This window comes from Mandrillus leucophaeus, unplaced genomic scaffold, assembly GCF_000951045.1.
Source record: "Mandrillus leucophaeus isolate KB7577 unplaced genomic scaffold, Mleu.le_1.0 Scaffold835, whole genome shotgun sequence".
NCBI lineage: Eukaryota > Metazoa > Chordata > Mammalia > Primates > Cercopithecidae > Mandrillus > Mandrillus leucophaeus.
In genome coordinates this window covers 165,858-183,717 of record NW_012109086.1, presented here as the reverse complement: position 1 = coordinate 183,717, position 17,860 = coordinate 165,858, and the positions used below count along the sequence as shown (strand labels likewise).

At 42.3% G+C, this 17,860-nt stretch overlaps 1 protein-coding gene across 2 annotated transcripts in view; it reads left to right on the top strand.

The window, feature by feature from the left end:
* Positions 1 to 17,860, top strand: part of APLP2 (amyloid beta (A4) precursor-like protein 2) — a 72,175-nt gene that overhangs the window by 36,018 nt on the left and 18,297 nt on the right. Inside the window, exons 2-8 of one of the 2 annotated variants that reach the window (XM_011968266.1) lie at positions 376 to 549; positions 1,499 to 1,622; positions 11,832 to 11,944; positions 12,739 to 12,938; positions 13,424 to 13,632; positions 15,024 to 15,191; positions 16,613 to 16,771. In XM_011968266.1, coding sequence (XP_011823656.1) covers positions 430 to 549; positions 1,499 to 1,622; positions 11,832 to 11,944; positions 12,739 to 12,938; positions 13,424 to 13,632; positions 15,024 to 15,191; positions 16,613 to 16,771 — 1,093 coding nt within the window. In that variant the 5' untranslated portion in view covers positions 376 to 429. The remainder of the gene's footprint in view (positions 1 to 375; positions 550 to 1,498; positions 1,623 to 11,831; positions 11,945 to 12,738; positions 12,939 to 13,423; positions 13,633 to 15,023; positions 15,192 to 16,612; positions 16,772 to 17,860) is intronic. The other variant, XM_011968268.1, reaches the window with a different exon arrangement.

Here is a 17,860-nt window from a genome sequence, read left to right as displayed (position 1 = left end):
GGGGCCTGTTGTGGGGTGGGGAGGCGGGGAGGGATGGCATTAGGAGATATACCTAATGTAAATGATGAGTAATGGGTGCAGCACACCACATGGCACATGTCTACCGGTGTAACCAACCTGCACATTGTGCACCTGTACCCTAGAACTTAGTATAATAAATAAATAAGATTTTTCCTTTGCCTTTAACTTTGATCGTATACATCCAAAAGTCACTTTTTATTCTGTTCCAATTCCTGGGGAAAGGATTTGTTTATAAAGATACAAATAGTAAATAATTAAGGTTTTTAAAAGATGAATTCTGTCACAAACCTGAATGACTGTTGCCTCTGTGCTAGCCTTTTTGGAGTAAACCTGCAATTTTTTTTCCTTTGGTAGGCTCTTGCAGCCAATGCTGGAACAGGATTTGCTGTTGCTGAACCTCAAATCGCAATGTTTTGTGGGCAGTTAAATATGCATGTGAACATTCAGACTGGCAAGTGGGAACCTGATCCAACAGGCACCAAGGGCTGCTTCGAAACAAAGGAAGAAGTTCTTCAGTACTGTCAGGAGGTAAGGGTGTTGCCGGCAAGTTAAAACCATTTTTCTGGGGCAGGGTTGAATCTGTTTACCTTAGAAATAGGTATTGTCATTCTCTTTTGACCTAAGACAAAGATGCTAATAACTGGAGCCCCAAGCCTTTTGTTTCTAAATGTGTGGTATGACCCAGACCTCTCGAAGGCTTTGCCTGCCTGTTCTGTGAGCTCTCAGTTGTTTAAGGAAGGGATGCTGCAGAAACCTGGCAAGTACCATGGAAGTGCAGCGTGGTTCTTGTCCTCCCACTTGTCTTGGAAGATGGAAAACAAAACATGTCAGGTGTATGCTTGTCTTTTCTACTTACCGATAGAAAGCCACCAGTATTCTAAATGATCATCTCAGGTCTGATTCAACTTTGGGTTAAAGAGAAAATGATATGAGATGTCACAACTTTTATTTATTTTTTCTGATAGAGACAGGGTCTTGCTACATTGACCAGGGTACTCTCAAACTCCTGGCCTCAAGCAATCCTCCCCGGCCTCCCAAAGTGCTGGGATTATAGCATGAGCCACCACTTCTTACCAAGATGAGCACACAGGGCCAGGGTGAAGTTCTGTAATTTCATTGACAGACGTTTCCATAGACTCGCCTCATGGACTCATCAACTCAACACCTGCTCTACAAGCAAACCTGAGAGCTCATGAATTTGTTTTGGGCTAAAAGCTTGCTGCTTTTGTTTGTCCTTAAATATATATTCTTTTTGAAAAGAGAAGGCATGGAAGTTTTCAGAGGTCTGAACTGTCAGAACGAATACAGTATCTTTTTATTTGATGACTTCAGTTGGAGCCGGGGTAATGGACTGGAACTTTAGATGTATTATAGGATAAGGGTGGAGGCTGAGTAAACTTAGATACTCCATCCTTACTTGCGTGTGCGTGTCTATCTGCAGACTGATTTATTGTGTGTGTTTTTGTTTTCTTAACAGATGTATCCAGAGCTACAGATCACAAATGTGATGGAGGCAAACCAGCGGGTCACTATTGACAATTGGTGCCGGAGGGACAAAAAGCAATGCAAGAGTCACACTGTTACACCTTTCAAGTGTCTTGGTGAGTGTTCTTGGTTACTTTTCAGGAAGTGCCAGCCCCCTCCCATTTTAAATTTAATTTTCTCTTGGCTCACAGTGAAATATTTACACCTGTTAAGAAGCTGAGTGCGGCATGAATTTATCGGGGAGAATTTCTCTTAGGGGTGTTTACTGGCTTCGAGTGTCGGTGGTTGACCTCCTCTCAGTGATGACTAACTGCCTTCCCATTGTAGACATCTTTCGTCGGCACTGAATAAGGGTGCTACCCACAGAGCAATCGCACTTATGCGCTCACATTGTTAGATATCAGTGGTTTACGGTGATAGTGGGGAGTAGTGTTAAAGAAAGCAGCCCCAGGAGAAGAGTCTTCTGTTTCCCTTACTTCATCCCACACACGTTTGCACCATTTGACCAAACTGCTGGTAGTTTTCAGGAGAAAGAAAAGTGACTTATAGCAGCAGCCTGTGGACAGTCAAGGGTACCAGGGCCAGTGCTTATAGGACCTGCCGTTCTGAGGGGTTTGGGGCTGGTAAGGGTGTTCATGACTGTGTTGCTGGTGTCAACAGTCAGAGCCAATTTGAGTAAAATGGTAACAGTTTGCTGTGCAGAAACAGAGTTGTTGCTTCAAATGCTCAGGGAATATATTCATTTTAACCATTTATGCCTGATACGTTGGAATTACACTCACCTATCTGTGGTCTGGGTGATTCAGGAACAGATTTGGTCACAGAAACTTCAAAAGGCAAAAACAGTCAATTTTAGATTAGCCCTGATGGGATTAAAGTAGATACAGCATTAATATAGACATCGTGAGTGATTCTGTAGCTATATGTAATTGGAACTATTAACTTTTTCTCCTTCCTCCCTTCCTTCTTTAAAACCTTTCCTTCAACTGCTGACGGCAGCAAAGTGGAATGTGATACTTTTTCTCATTCTCACATGTAGCAAGGGGCAATAGCCAAGCAACAGGAAGAGGCAGCACCCCTGAACAACAGTGTTTAAAGTGTGTGGCAATTAAGTTTGTTTTAAAAGTATTCGTAAGGAGAAAGAGGGACATCATGTGTGCTTACCACTGTTTACTTTAAAACTGGGCATCTCAAGATTGGGGACTTGTTAAAAACTTGGTGTGATGTGGTTTAAGGATGCTTTCTATTCTGTTTGGCTCTGAGAAATCTCTGGGTATGAGGTTTCATTCATTCATTAAAAACATTCTCAAACTAAAAGTGAAATGAGATTATCCTGGAATATTTGTAGACAGTGGATAGGAAGTGCTTGAAATCATTGCTTCTGATTGCTCCCCCCGAAAGACTTTGCAGCATGATTATCTCCTCTTGTTTGTCCTTGTCACCTTCCAGCTTCACTCCCCACCCAGACATCTGAGTGGGACCTGGGAGACTCTTTTATTCTTCTGTTATCCTTTATCTCCCTGTATCCAGTCAGTTTCTGAGCCAGCCTGATACTTACCTCTTAAATAGACTTACAGTCATGATTTTCAAACTGTGTGCCAAGTCTCCTTGGGGCATTGCAGCAAAACTCACAGGGCATTCTGGGATATTTTTGATTTTTCAAGGGAAATGTAGTGACATCTGTCAGGCATTCTGCAAACTACTAGCTGGAAGTAATTTACAGTTTCAACGTGAGAGCATTTATTTTGATGATTTCATATCTCTGTGAAACTGTGTTTTTAGTTATTCCTGTGATAAAAAGCAAGTATCTTTTGAAAATCACTGAAAAAAAAAATGAGGGTGATGGTGTTCGGTCTGATTGCAGTTGGGGGAGGTGTGCAGGGCCCAGTGCGCGCTAAGGTGATAGGACGTAGTATGTATTAAGTTGTTGGCTCTAACTACTTAACTTTTAGGTATTTTTTTGCCCAGGAGTCCTGTGAAAAAATTCCTAAGACACTCAGGGTGCTATGAGTCAAAAATGTGGTCATCTCTGGCTTGTGTCCTCTTCCTGCATCAGATTCCCACTGCCCTAGCTCAGCCTGTGGTCAGTTCTTGTCTGGGCCAAGAGCAGCCTCCATGCTGTTTCTCAGTGCTGGTCGTCCAATCTGTTGCCTGCTGATTGAAAATAAAGACCGAATCATGTCTCTCATGCACAAATTCTTGAATGTTGAAACTCGTTAGCATGGCTTCAAAACTCCAGGATCTGGCCCTTGCTCAACTCTCCCCTGGTCTCTGTGATCTCATGCTTTAGACTTTATCAGCATTGACCACCCCAGGGTGCTGGGTCACGCACCGTCCAGCTTTCAGCATTTGGAATGGCTTTCCTCTGCTGACTTTGCTTGGGAAGCTCTTCCTGCACAGCTTACCTCAGCAGTTGCCTGCTTTAAAGGGAGGCTTTCCTGGTCTTATTTTCTATCCATTCATCCAGGTTTCTGTAATACTCCGTGCTGTTGCCATTGCACTTATCACACTGTACCATGATTGTTCATAGACCTTTCTCCAACTATGCTGTGAACACTTTGCCAGCAGCGACCCTGTTTTAGTCTTTTTTGTCCCCTCAGCACCATGGTAGTGCCTAGAATATAGGATATACTGTTTACGATAATTATAACACAAGAATGCTACTATAGTTGGTACACAACCAAAATTTTATTTTATTGCTTTGTTTCCCAAACGATATAGTTTAAATTTGTTAGCATGTTACAGAACCAGACAATAATGTTGTTAATGAAATGCAGAAAAGACAGTTTAACCATAATCCATTTGGTACCTTCTTTGCATTGTGGTCACTGAATAAAGCGTTATACAATCTTTGGTGTTACTTCAGACAGTTATTCATGTTTACCCCAGCATCCATTTGGACAACTTCTTAACCAATCGGTAGAGACATCCGTTGGTATTTTTACATAAGCACAGTTGCCTGAGCCTAAACTAATGAGGGACAACATGACTGGAGTTTAAGGGAGGGAGTGGGAAAGACATATTGCAGTTCTCCATTGTCAGTTAGATTTTGATGTCTCCCTGTCCCTTCCACTATCACCTCCCCTTTGAGCACCCAGGCAGAACTGATATCATTTAGTTAATAATGGCCACCACCTTTTTCCCCCATAGACTCCTTAGAAAGCCTTTTGATGATAGTCTTCTAGAGTTGCTATTACTTTTTTAAATTAAAAAATAATAGTTTAAAAATAATTTCAAATTTACAGAATGGTTACAAAAACGGCACAGAGTTCCTCTGTGTACCCTTCACCCAGATTTCAGATTTTCCAACTGTTAACATTTGATTAATGTGGTAAAAAATCTTATCCTCCCTTCCCACCACCCCTCACACACATACTTGAGATTTGTTGTTTTTTGAATCATTTGGCAATAAGGCAAACATGATATATTTATGCCTTAATACCACAGTGTGTATTTTTTAAAAACAAGGAAATTATCCTACGTAACCATGGTATAGTCATCAAAAATCAAGATCTTATAGACAATATCTAGTTGATCCAATATCTAATCTACAGACCCTACTCAGGTTTCACCTGTTGTTCTAATAACATCCAGGACCTAATCTAAGATTCCATGTTGCATATTTCCTTTCCTTTGTGACATTGATTTTTTTTTTTTTTTAACTACAGGCCAATTCCTTTATAGAAAAGTTTTCAATTAGCAATATTCACGCCTTGGATAAACCTCATTGGCTACAATACTGCCACTGCACAAAGCTCAGTTCCTTTATAGAATGCCTTGCAATTTGTGTTTTTCTGTGATCCTTTTGATGTATTCATTTTTGAGGGGAGTATCACAGAAGTGTTCTCACTGCATCACAGTAGGAGTTGTGCGATACCAGTTTGTTTCATCACCTGGCTAAGATGGTGTCTACATTCATTTACTTTATTTGATACTCATTGTCTGCATTTGGCCAGTGGGGGCCCCTTTATGCTAGTTCCTGTGTCCTTTTAACATGTCCCTATCATTCTTTGAGAACTTTACTTTCTGATACAAAAGATTCTCCAAGTCCGTTCTGTATTTTCCCTACTCCACTCCTGGAGTTTGCTTTAAGACACCGTGGTTTCTTTTAGTGGGGAACGCTATTTTGAAATCCAGATCTGGGCCTTAGATGATTTGTTTTTTGTTTTTGGTAATTTTTGGACACAGATTTGGACAGGTAGTGTTATTGTGATATGAAAACTACGAAAGTTCTGATGTAATATCTACTTTGAAAACAAAACTGGTCTCAGCAGCTTTGAGGTGCTGCCTTCTGCGTTTGTACCTCGGTCTGTTGGCGTAGTTCACTTGTCCATTGCAGGTGGTCCTTTTACAAATCTTCTAGCCCTTGAGTTCATGACAGCCATCGACAGTTGACCCTGTTCCTGGTGTGGACCCTTGTGCAAGGTGAGTGTTCCACTCGTGTGAAGTAGCATGGATCCTTCACTTCTCTGAACCCTGTTTTCCCTGAAACATACCTCGAGTGACCACCTGGCCTCGTTACATAGGCTGTTTTCTCCCACCTGGGTACAGCTTTTACCAGCTCCCTAAATTACATGGTTTTCCTGTTTGCACCTAGCATGTGCTTTTGTAGTAAATTTATTATTTAATTTTTGTAATTTTTAATTATTTTGGGTACACAGTAGGTGTCTGTATTTATGGAGTACATGAGATATTTTGATACAGGCATATAGTGTGTAATAGTCATGTCAGGGTATGTAGTAGATGTACTTATACGCATGGGTGTTGGTGTTGGAGGTTTCCTCAAGTAGGTAAACAGCCTTTGTTATTTATTCTGAAAGGAATTTCAGCAACTCTGAAAAAGCTCTAAAACCTGGATCGCTGCCACAGCACTGCTGGAAAGAAGTAGTAGGAAAGAAAAGCTGAATCACAGGGATGATTAGAAATTGGAGATAAATCCTAACTGCAGCTTAAATGAATATTGTATAGGTTAGGTTTTGCTATGTTGCCATATTCATTGATCAGCAAAAACAATAGAGCTTTATGTTTGCCAGTGACTTAGGAAATTGTGGCAATTGTATTATACTTCACTGATTAAATTGAGGATGTTACCAGATTGGATATAAACTATTGAAGTGAGAGCAAACCATTTTCAATGTTCTGTAAAACAGAGTAATACAGATCTGCCTAGGTTAATTTTTTTCCCTAGGAGCTTCTGATAAAAAATTGTAGCAAAGGCACAGAGTAGCAATGAAATGATAGAGCGGATGCTGGGATTGAAATGTGTTTCCTCTTTCAGTCTACTTTTTTAAAAGGGGTTTATTTTTCAATAAAAGAAGTTTGCATTGGGGGAAGGGGACAAAAGCAATTATTTTCAGTTTCTGTACTAAGTTAACTGTGATTAACATTTTGGAGTATAGATGAAAATTTTTTTCCTTGGATACACATGGAAATGTATATGCTTTTAAATGTTTTTTCCCTAAATGTGATTATACTACATATGCTCCTCTGTTTATTTTTGAAGTTCTGTTTATTTTTATTTGACATTTTTTGAGCTTTTATTATCATGTGCTACTTTTAGGGGTACGTACATCTTTGAATAAAAGATAAGGTTGGAAAGAAAAAAAGATAAAGTTGGCCTTAAGTAACTAACCTGAAGAAGGGGTTAGAGATATGCAGTGGGTTTGCTTTTGTTTGTTCAATGATTTTAAAAATTATTAAACGGCCATGGAAAAATGTCCATGTTAAATATGCACATAAGCCATGTTTCTTGTAACCCCTTAGTATTCTGTTGTATTTATGTATTATCATTTAATTAATTCCCTCTTGATGGACCTTTAGGTTTGTTCTAGTTTTTTGATATTAATAACACTAATGAATATTTTAATTCATTTGCCTAGTGTGTGTGTGGTTTTTTGTTTTTTTTTTTTTTTTTGAGACAGGGTCTCTGTCACCCAGTCTGGAGTGCAGTGGTGCGATCTTGGCTCACTGCAGGCTTTGTCCCGTGCACGTCCCCCGCCTCCACCCTGCAGCTGAGATTACAGGCATTCGCCACCGCGCCTGGCTAATTTTTACTATTTTTAGTGGAGACAGGGTTTCCTCATGTTGGCCAGGCTGGTCTTGAACTCCTGACCTCAAGTGATCCGCCTGCCTCAGCCTTATAAAGTGCTGGGATTACAGGCGTGAGCCACTGCCTCCAGACATCCTTAGGGTATATTTTTAGAACTGGAATTGTTGAATCAAAGACTACTGTTAAAAATAAAATGTGTGTGTGTATATATATGTGTATGTGTGTGTGTGTGTGTATATATATATATATATATATATATATATATTTAGGCCAGGCGTGGTGGCTCATGCCTGTAATCACAGCACTTTGGGAGGCTGGTACAGGAGGATCATTTGAGATCAGGAGTTCAAGACCAACCTGACCAACATGGTGAAACCCCGACTCCACTAAAAATAGTAAAAAATTAGCTGAGCATGGTGGTGAATGCCTGTAATGTCAGCTACTCAGGAGGCTGAAGCAGAAGAATTGCTTGAACCTGGGAGGCAGAGGATGCAGTGAGCCGAGACTGTGCCACTGTACTCCAGCCTGGGTGATGGTATGAGACTCCATTTAAAAAAAAAAAAAAAGTTAAATTTTAGCATTTAGTTGGTTTTCAAATTCAGTGGTGTTCTTTTTTGATTTTTAGAGATCAGACAGATTGACTCAGTCATGGAATAGCTGAAGATTAGTGGCATTGAATTTTATGGTTTAGCATGGAATTATTTTATTAAATTTTTGGCATTTCCAAAAAGGTTTTGATTTTAAACTTTAATTCTGAAATATTATACCAAGCATCCTGAAGAGATAAAACATAATGTGATGGTTGCTCATATGCTCACCCTCCTGATTGCAGTTCTTCGATGTTCTGTCATGTTTGCTTCATCTCCATCTTTTTTTTTTTTTGAGATGGAGTCTCTGTTGCCCAGGCTGGAGTGCAGTGGCATGATCTTGGCTCACTGCAACCTCAGCCTCCTGAGTAGCTGGAATTACAGGCGCATGCCACCATGCCTGGCTAATTTTTGTATTTTTAGTAGAGACGGGGTTTCACCATGCTGGCCAGGCTGGTCTCAAACTCAGTTCTTTTGCAACATTTACATGCATCTATAAACAATGTTTTTGTGTTTTAAAATTTACATTAATGGCATCATACTGTACCTGACCTTTCACAACTTGCTTTTACTTTGTATCATTTTTTAGTTTATCCAAGGTGTTGTGTAGATTTAGTTAAAGGTTGTAGTATTTCTGTTCGGGCACGGTGGCTCATGCCTGTAATCCCAGCACTTAGGGAGGCCAAGGCAGGTGGATCACAAGGTCAGTAGATCGAGACCATCCTGGCTAACATGGTGAAAACCCGTCTCTCTACTAAAAACACAAAAAATTAGCCAGGTGTGGTGGCACGCACCTGTAGTCCCAGCTACTTGGGAGGCTGAGACAGGAGAATTGCTTGAACCCGGGAGGCAGAGGTTGTAGTGAGCTGAGATTACGCCACTGTACTCCAGCCTGGACAACAGAGCGACAACAGATACTCCATCTCAAAAACAAAAACAAACAAAAAAAGTTGTAGTGTTTATATAGAATATAGATTAGTAGTGAAATTGCTGCTTTAAATTTTTTTTGGTGTTGCAATTGTACATTTAAAAGTGAGGTTTTACAAATTAAAGTGCATTAAGTGTTGCTTAAAAATAAATTGCTTTATGAGTGTGGTTGTATAGTTCGTATAAAACTAATTACCCAAGACTTGACAGTAACATTAACATCAGTAATGCCTACCAGATATCAGTTTCTGTTTTTATTTTAAACAACAAACTCAAACGTGGAACAGCAGTTTCTGTTCTAAGCTTTTCTTGTTGTATAGATTATGTCATTTAGTCCCCACAAGATAAAGAAATCGAGGGACAGAAAGGTTAAGTAACTTGGCTAAGATTACCCTCTTAGTAAATGACAGTGCTGAGATTGAACCCTGGCATTCAACCCTACATATACTTTTCCTTAAGTATACACTTCTGTTGCTTTTTGTCATAAATGAACAAATATAAAAATGGCCTAGTTAATTCAGAATAATCACATTAAACCATGTGAGTTGGTGGTTGGATGTCAGAATTGAAGTGATTTCTACTTAGATTATTAGGGTTGTTTGTCCCCGTAGAGGCAGATTCTAGCTTACCATTGGTGTTTTTGCTATTTTTAAGCAGTGATTATAAGTCTAGTTGATTGCTAAAGCCTGTATGCAGGTACTGCCTCCCCTAGAGCCTTTGGGGTCCTCAAGGGTAGCAGTGTGTCAAGCTCACTTTCGCATTCCTGCTTCAGTGTCACATTGAGCTGTTTGATCCCCAAATCCCTGTGCTAGCAGTGCTGAGAAACACCACTGCCATTTGTAACGCTGTTTTCATGTGGGGGGACTGCTACACTGCTACAGCTTGTTATGTCAGGAGCCCGTCTTCCCATACTTACCACATCAGCAACTCCCTTCCTCTTACCACTGGGGCAATAGAAAGACTGACTTCAGTGCTTGAGCCTGAGGCCCAAGGCAGAGGATCCTGAGAGACCCATCCATGATGGCGAGGCTGGGGTGGGTCTGTATAGACTTCCCACTAGCTGAGCCTAAGCCCTTTCTTAGACCACATTACTTTCTCATGATATTTTCAGGGTTTTCCCCTCTTAACCTCAGAGGTTACCCTGCCTGCTGCATCTTCCTGCCTCTGCTTCCTGCATCTCTCCCTGGGCTAAGCACACTTCTCTCCCTCTCTTTCTCTTCCTCTACACTGTGTGGAGCACATGGCAGACGTATGCGCAGTGCAGATTACTGAGCCTCACCTTACACTGCTGAATCAGAGCCTTGGGGTGACCATCCAGTGATGTGTATATTATATGTTTCTAACCTTTTCTTGTGGCAAGTTACAAACATGGCCAAACGAGACGATGGTACTGTTCACCCTCACGTACTGGTTGCCCAGCTGTGTAACCGTCATCAGTTCATGAGCCACTCTTCCTCCTTCTATAGGCCCACTCCCTCACAACCCTAATTATTTGGAAACAAATCAGATACCACTTTTGTTCCCTGTAAATAAACAGCTATGTGTATCTTTCTCCCAACTTTTTGGGACAAGTTTTAGAAAATGTGATAGTGAATACCTTTATACCCTTTACCTAGATTCTCCAATTTTGCCTGATGTTTTTCTCTCTCTGCATCTCATATATATTTTTGTGTTGCTAAACCATTTGAAAATAAGTTGAGCTACCATGACAGTTCATTTCTAAGTATTTCAGCTGGTTTCTCCTAAGAGCCAGGGACATTCTTCTATATATAATGACAATACAGTTGTCATGTTTAGGAAATTTTCCTGAGTGTCCAACTAGTGTTTTTTATATCTTCCTTTTTAAAAGGATCACATGCTACATTTCATCTAGAATCGTTCCCTAGTCTGTCTTTAAAAACAAAAACTTTCATTACAATGATATTTTTTAAGAGTCCATGCCATTTGTTTAACATAATATCCCTGAATTTGGATTTGTCTTATTGTTTCAGCATGATTAGATTCAAATGACATATATTTTGGCAGAAACGCTGTGTAGGTGATATAGCCTTTTGTAGGACGTCACACATACCAGTTTGCTCATTATCAGTATGTTAAATTGGTTATCTGGCTAAGGTAGTTTTCCAAGGCTTCCCACTGTAAAGGCCCCTTTGTAATTAATCGTTGATTATTCTTACTGGATTCATTTATTACATTGTGTTTTGTCTGAAGTAAGATTCATCTGTACTTCAGTAGAACAGCCGGTTTTAGTTTCTTCGGCGTTTTTCATGTGGGGGGACTGCTACACTGCTACAGCTTGTTATGTCAGGAGCCCGTCTTCCCATACTTACCACATCAGCAACTCCCTTCCTCTTACCACTGGGGCGATAGAATATTGGCAGAAATACGGAATAGAAATAGAATATGGGCAGAAATACAGAAGTGAGAGCCATGGAGAGAGAGTAGCTGTGTGTTTGAGGTGGGCATGGTGGTGATCCTGTTATATTCCCCGTCACGTGTTGCTGTAGCCCTGCAGCGGGGCTGCAGTCAGGGGGCTTTTCAGAGGTCCCTGGCATCATGGCTCTTGACAGATTGGTGAGTTCTTGTGGCTGCTTGGCTAGAACTGTACTGTCCAGTCAGCCTTTGAAGGTATGAGATGTGCACCTGCTCGTATACATTAGACTGCTCCTGGCTGTGTAAACTATCATCACAAACTTCAGTGAGAGGCATTTTCACCTTGAAATCGTGGTCAGATCCACTTTGACAAAGGTTCTCTTTTCCAGTGGGTGAATTTGTAAGTGATGTTCTGCTAGTTCCAGAAAAGTGCCAGTTTTTCCACAAAGAGCGGATGGAGGTGTGCGAGAATCACCAGCACTGGCACACAGTAGTCAAAGAGGTAAGAGAACTGAGCGGGGGAGTCAGCTGTTGTTGTATCTATTAGGAGAGAAGGTAGCAGTTTTCTCCAAATCTCACCATGCTTTTCAGTTACTTTTGTTTCCCCCTTATCTCCTTAAGATTTATAATTACTTCTGTCTTGTAAGTTAGAAATTTTTGGGAGAGAAGTACGTATTTGTATAGGAGAGTTCAGCATTGACAGTCCAGCTCCTGAAGTTGAGGATGTTAAGGAGGTGGCTGAGCGAGAATATTGTGTGCTGCTGGTGAGGCTCCCAGGAAACCATCCTAACCCTAAGGCCTGCATGGAAATCGCCAGTTATAGAAAATGTGGGTCTGGACATATGCACAGGCAGGATTGCATGCCATCTTACTTTTCTGGTGGTGAGAAATACCCTTTCTTGTCTTCTGTAACATGGTTGGCTCTGCTCTTTTGTCAGTAATCTTCCTTTGATCAAATACTGAAGTAGTGCTTGCAGCAGTGATGAATATAAATTAACATTGACCACCTTATCTGGTTTTGGTCATTATTAGAAGAAAAAGTCTCTTTTCCTGACTTGTTTCCACGTTTGGGATTTCAGTATTTTTGGACCAGATCATGTTTCCCGGTTGTAAATTAACATGTATAAATCTTACAATAATATTACAATTTTTTGACAGAAAATTTACATGTTCATAAGAGAAAGCATTGCAAAGTGGTTTGATACGGGTTTATTTTGGATGAGGGTAGAGATCAGAGTATATTTGACTATATTTACTCTGGAATATGTTCTGATATGGTCTGTGGGTTTATTTTAGGCATGTCTGACTCAGGGAATGACCTTATATAGCTACGGCATGCTGCTCCCATGTGGGGTAGACCAGTTCCATGGCACTGAATATGTGTGCTGCCCTCAGACAAAGATTATTGGGTCTGTGTCAAAAGAAGAGGAGGAAGAAGAGGAGGAGGAAGAGGAAGAAGAAGAAGATGAAGAGGAAGACTATGATATTTATAAAAGGTAACTTCTACTTTGAACTGTGAAGTCATTTTGCCTTTTTGTTAGCCCTTCTGTAAAGATGGCTGCTGGCTGCTAGTCCCTCACTTCTGGATAAGCTGGGCATTCCTTTGTGTTCTGCTAGAGCTGATTAAGCTTACATTTCATTCTAGCCGTCACCAGTCACAGGAATACCTGTGACTTTTGTGTTTACATCATTCTGGGCTGTGTTATTTTCTGCAGGTTACTATGATATTTTTTAAGAGTCCACGCCATTTGTTTAACATAATATTCCTGAATTTGGATTTGTCTTACTGTTTTATCATGATTAGATTCAAAAGCTTCCCGTTTGCTGATGTAGCTGGGCTCAGAGTCTTAGTGGCACAGTGAAATGTGCGTTGAGCTTATTTCCTGCCTCTGTTTTTGTGTTTCAGAATAGAGACGGGACTCATTGTTGTGCTTTGCACATAGGAGTTATTAACCTTCCTTTTTTCTATTTTGGCCTTCAGTGAATTTCCTACTGAAGCAGATCTGGAAGATTTCACAGAAGCAGCTGTGGATGAGGATGATGAGGATGAGGAAGAAGGGGAGGAAGTGGTGGAAGACCGAGATTACTACTACGACACCTTTAAAGGAGATGACTACAATGAGGAGAACCCCACTGAACCCAACAGCGATGGCCCCATGTCAGACAAGGAAATTACTCACGATGTCAAAGGTAACCGCCTGTAGAGCCATGGCTTTGAAATCCACATGGTAATATTCACTTAGACTTTTGCATTGCGTCTGTTACAGGTAAGTCAGTCATAGAAGGAAAGGTGTGGTATCTCTGCACTGAAGGTGAGTTCAGCTCTTCAGTGCAGTGATGGTGCCGTCTTAACAAAGTGGGCAGGCAGACACATCGAGGGAGAGGTGTAGGATTGAATTAGAGAACAAGGACTAGAGAGTAAGAAAGACAGCATAGTCCGCCCTTCAGCAGGATTCTTCCACGTTCAGCCTAAAATATTCCCTCCCCAAGGGAAGCTCCCCTCTTTGATACCACTCAAATCCTGGCCTCCTAGAATAGAACTGGCTTGCCTGGTTTTTCTTTTCCTGCGTCTGTTCTAATCTGTAGGCTGCCCTATTTGTCCAGATGTTTTAGTTGGGAGGGTGAAATTTATTAACCTGCTGGTAACAAATTAGGGCCTGCAGTTTTTTTTCATCTTGCCAATTAAAACAAGAAAAGGTTGCAGTAGTTCCAGAGCCAGTAACATGCAGCCTCCTGCTGATTGTATATTTGAAAGCAATTAAGAGCTGAAGAATTATTTAGGACCCAAGTTGGGGGAAATTACTTAACCAGTTGAGAAGTTTATGATTTGCCTTAGAGAACGTAAAAATGGGAAACAAGGCCAGGCGCGGTGGCTCAAGCCTGTAATCCCAGCACTTTGGGAGGCTGAGACGGGCGGATCACAAGGTCAGGAGATTGAGACCATCCTGGCTAACACGGTGAAACCCCGTCTCTACTAAAAAATACAAAAAACTAGCTGGGTGAGGTTGCCGGCACCTGTAGTCCCAGCTACTCGGGAGGCTGAGGCAGGAGAATGGTGTAAACCCAGGAGGTGGAGCTTGCAGTGAGCTGAGATCCGGCCACTGCACTCCAGCCTGGGCGACAGAGGGAGACTCTGTCTCTCAAAAAAAAAAAAAGGGAAACAATTGTCTGTTCTAGATGCTTTAGTCTTTACTCCGGTATCACCACTTAAAATAGCCTTTCCACTCACATTGTCTCCTGAATAGACAAACGAGGCAGATAACTCCACTGAACAGATCAGAAATGCGAGGCTCTCACAGCTGTGAGACAAAGGGATTGCTCTACGTCAATCTAAACTTAGATCTAGACTCCAGAGGGTGCCAAAAAAATATCCCAGTTCCTAAATGTCTCTACTCCATGGGGAAGCAACTTGTCCTCAGCAAGGCTGGCCTGAGCTGGAGCATTCTGCCAGCCAGGGCCTCTGGGCTCTGTCCTGTCTCAGGCCTCCCCCAGCCCATTCCCCGGCTTGCTGGCCTGTAGCATTTTGAAACATTTGACGTCACTGCCTCTGTCCTGCTGACACTCTGACCGTTTTCACACAGCTGTCTGCTCCCAGGAGGCGATGACGGGGCCCTGCCGGGCCGTGATGCCTCGTTGGTACTTCGACCTCTCCAAGGGAAAGTGTGTGCGCTTTATATATGGCGGCTGCGGCGGCAACAGGAACAATTTTGAGTCTGAGGATTATTGTATGGCTGTGTGTAAAGCGATGAGTAAGTCCCGCCTTGCGGGGGTCCTGTGCGGCAGCACCGTCCTGTCCGGCGTCCGTCTCCCCGCCGTCCTCGTGGCTGCATCTGTGTGGTGTCCCTGCCCACTCGGGTGTTTGCTGTCAGTCGTCTTCCCCTCATCTTTGTGCTTTCTAGGTCTAGGCTTTGCTCTCCTTCCGGCAGTGGTAAGCTCAGTTCTTATGTCCTGTGGTCACCGTGTGTCTGGTGGTGCTCGGTGGTGGTGGTGCGCACCCGCCTTGGTATAGCGGGCGGCACGGCCAGGGGCTTGTCCTTTCTCGTCCGGCTTCGGAGTCTGCAGGCCCCGGGCCACTGTAGTGTTGGTGGGGGAAGGCAGCTGTGCCTTGGGCTGGCTCTAGCTCAGAGGCACTGAACGTTCCTGTCTTTGAACTGCCCTGTCTCTGACCCCTGTGATGCATGCCAGCTCACGGGATGCCTGCTCTTGAAAGGAGTGACAATGAAGTACTTTGGGCAGTCTAGAATATGGAAATATCTTGCATAATGCACTCTAGAAGAGAGCTAGCAGCCAAGTGGTAGTGACTCACTGTGTTGCTTCAATATTGTGCAGCCGGGTCACACAGCTTTAGGAAGTGAGAGGATTTCAGTTGGTGTGTGCTTTGGTGTGACGGGAAGGTCAGTGGTTCAGTTGAGTTGGGTTTACGCTGGACGTTGGTAGGAAGAGTTTCTACCAAGAGTTTCCCTTTTCTCCATGGCTACTCCTTTTTCTCTTTAAGAGCTTCAGTCTCTCACCTTGCAGCACTAACCTACACATTAGGAAGATCCTCAGGCCAGACCGTTTTTCTTGGTTCCTACTCTGGAATTTGTTGGAATAATAATTTGCTATGAAGGATTTGGCTATAGCTCTGATGGATTTTCATTCAAATCTCTTCATGTTCCCTCTTCCTTCCTTCTACCAAAAGATCTTTCACATCTTAATGTAATACGGCAATGCTTTGAGTGCTTCCCTTCCAACTCCAGGAAAGCTGATTTATTCTGTAACAGTTGAAAGGTGAAATAAAAAGAGTCCTTAGGGAACCTTGGTGAATAAACTTTGCGTTTTCAGGAAAGATTCAGAAATAGAAATTATTGTGAGACTTACTACTTTGTAAAACTTGGGTTGAAGCCTGAGGAATCCCAGTGAGTGTGGAGGTGGTGATCTCTACCTGAAGGGTCAGCTAGGAAGTGCTGTGAGACATGAAGGAGTGGCAGGTCTGTAAAACTGTTTGCTGTGGCTTGGATGAGATTTGCCTCGGAGAAGCAGTGTTCATGCTCTGTGGGGCCTCTGCCTGGAGGGCTTTGCAGGTTGAGAAGCATCAGGTTTCCTTCCAGTGGGAACGTTTTTGTTCTTCTTTGAAGGGGCTGAGGCTGGCGGATGTGCCGGCTTCGTGATCACGTGTGTGATTCCACAGGGACCCAGGGTATCTTCAGAAAAAAGCCTTTCAGCCCACTGTCCTCTCCACTCTGGTCCCAGGGAGGGTGGAAGCAGCCTGTGTTTGCCGTTATCTTTATCCAGTCCAGCTATATGAACCAAAGGCTCCGTCTGCAGCGCTCAGGCCTTTACAGCACAGGCACGTGTCGCTGGTCCGCACGATGGGCTGCAGCGCTTGAAATTCTCCTTCACTGAGCCTCCGAGTGCCTTGGGGAATGGCGTTTACTAAGTTATAGATTCCCATTTAGTTAATCTGAAAGTGGGATATTGACATCCTTTTAAAACTTACATAGGGCTCATATTCTTCATGACTTTAGTTGTCATGTTTAGTTCTGTTAAAGGGGCAAATAAAAGATGCTTCCGACAGAAAAAGTTGAACTGGCTGGCTAATTTGTAGCTCTATTCATCAATTATACAGTTGTTTTAATGTGTTAAAATGATGCAATTCTAGAAATTAGGTGAATTTGCTTCTGAATTAAAAATCGGTTGAATCTTGGCATTCACTCTCCACTTAGCTCTGAAATTGTGTCATAATCTACCAAGCAAGTCCACACCAGCTTGGGAAATCTTGTATGAATTAGGCTAGTAAGGGTTACCTTAGGTATGTCTTGAGAGGCTGACTGAGTAAACTTGCCATCTTAGTCGTTTCCCTTATCAGGCTAAATTCCATCGTGCAGACACTCACTTGCTTGGGCCCTATAAGAGATTATGCCCATCCAGCAGGCCGGGGTGCTCCAATAGACCTGTGCTCTGGGGAACGCTTGGGAAGCCCTATTGGTCAGTGTCATGGATCAAAAAGCCCTATCTTCATATCGGTGAAAGGTGTCCTTGTCAAATAGAGCAACTTAGTTTTACCTTTGTTGGTTCTGTCACTTTGGTGGCGCTGAGAGTCCTTCAGTGATACTGAAAACTCAAAACTACAGCTGGCATGATTGGGACTTTCTCTACCCAGCGTGTATGCAAAGAACATTCAGTTGAGCCTGTTTTCCATTGTAAATTAAGACTCAAAGATAGCCAGAAGAGTGGAGGTTCCTGAGTAATAAATTTCTTCAAAAATAGGGAATTGCATAAAAGTGCCTCTACAGGGTCTGATTTCTGCGCTTGCCTCTGTTCAGATGCTCAGTTATGATGAATAAAGTAGCTATTGTTTAGGTTTCCAGGGTTCGAGCACTGAAGGGAAGGTATAGAAGAAACCACCTCATTTTCGGCCCTGAGGTCTTAAGTAGAT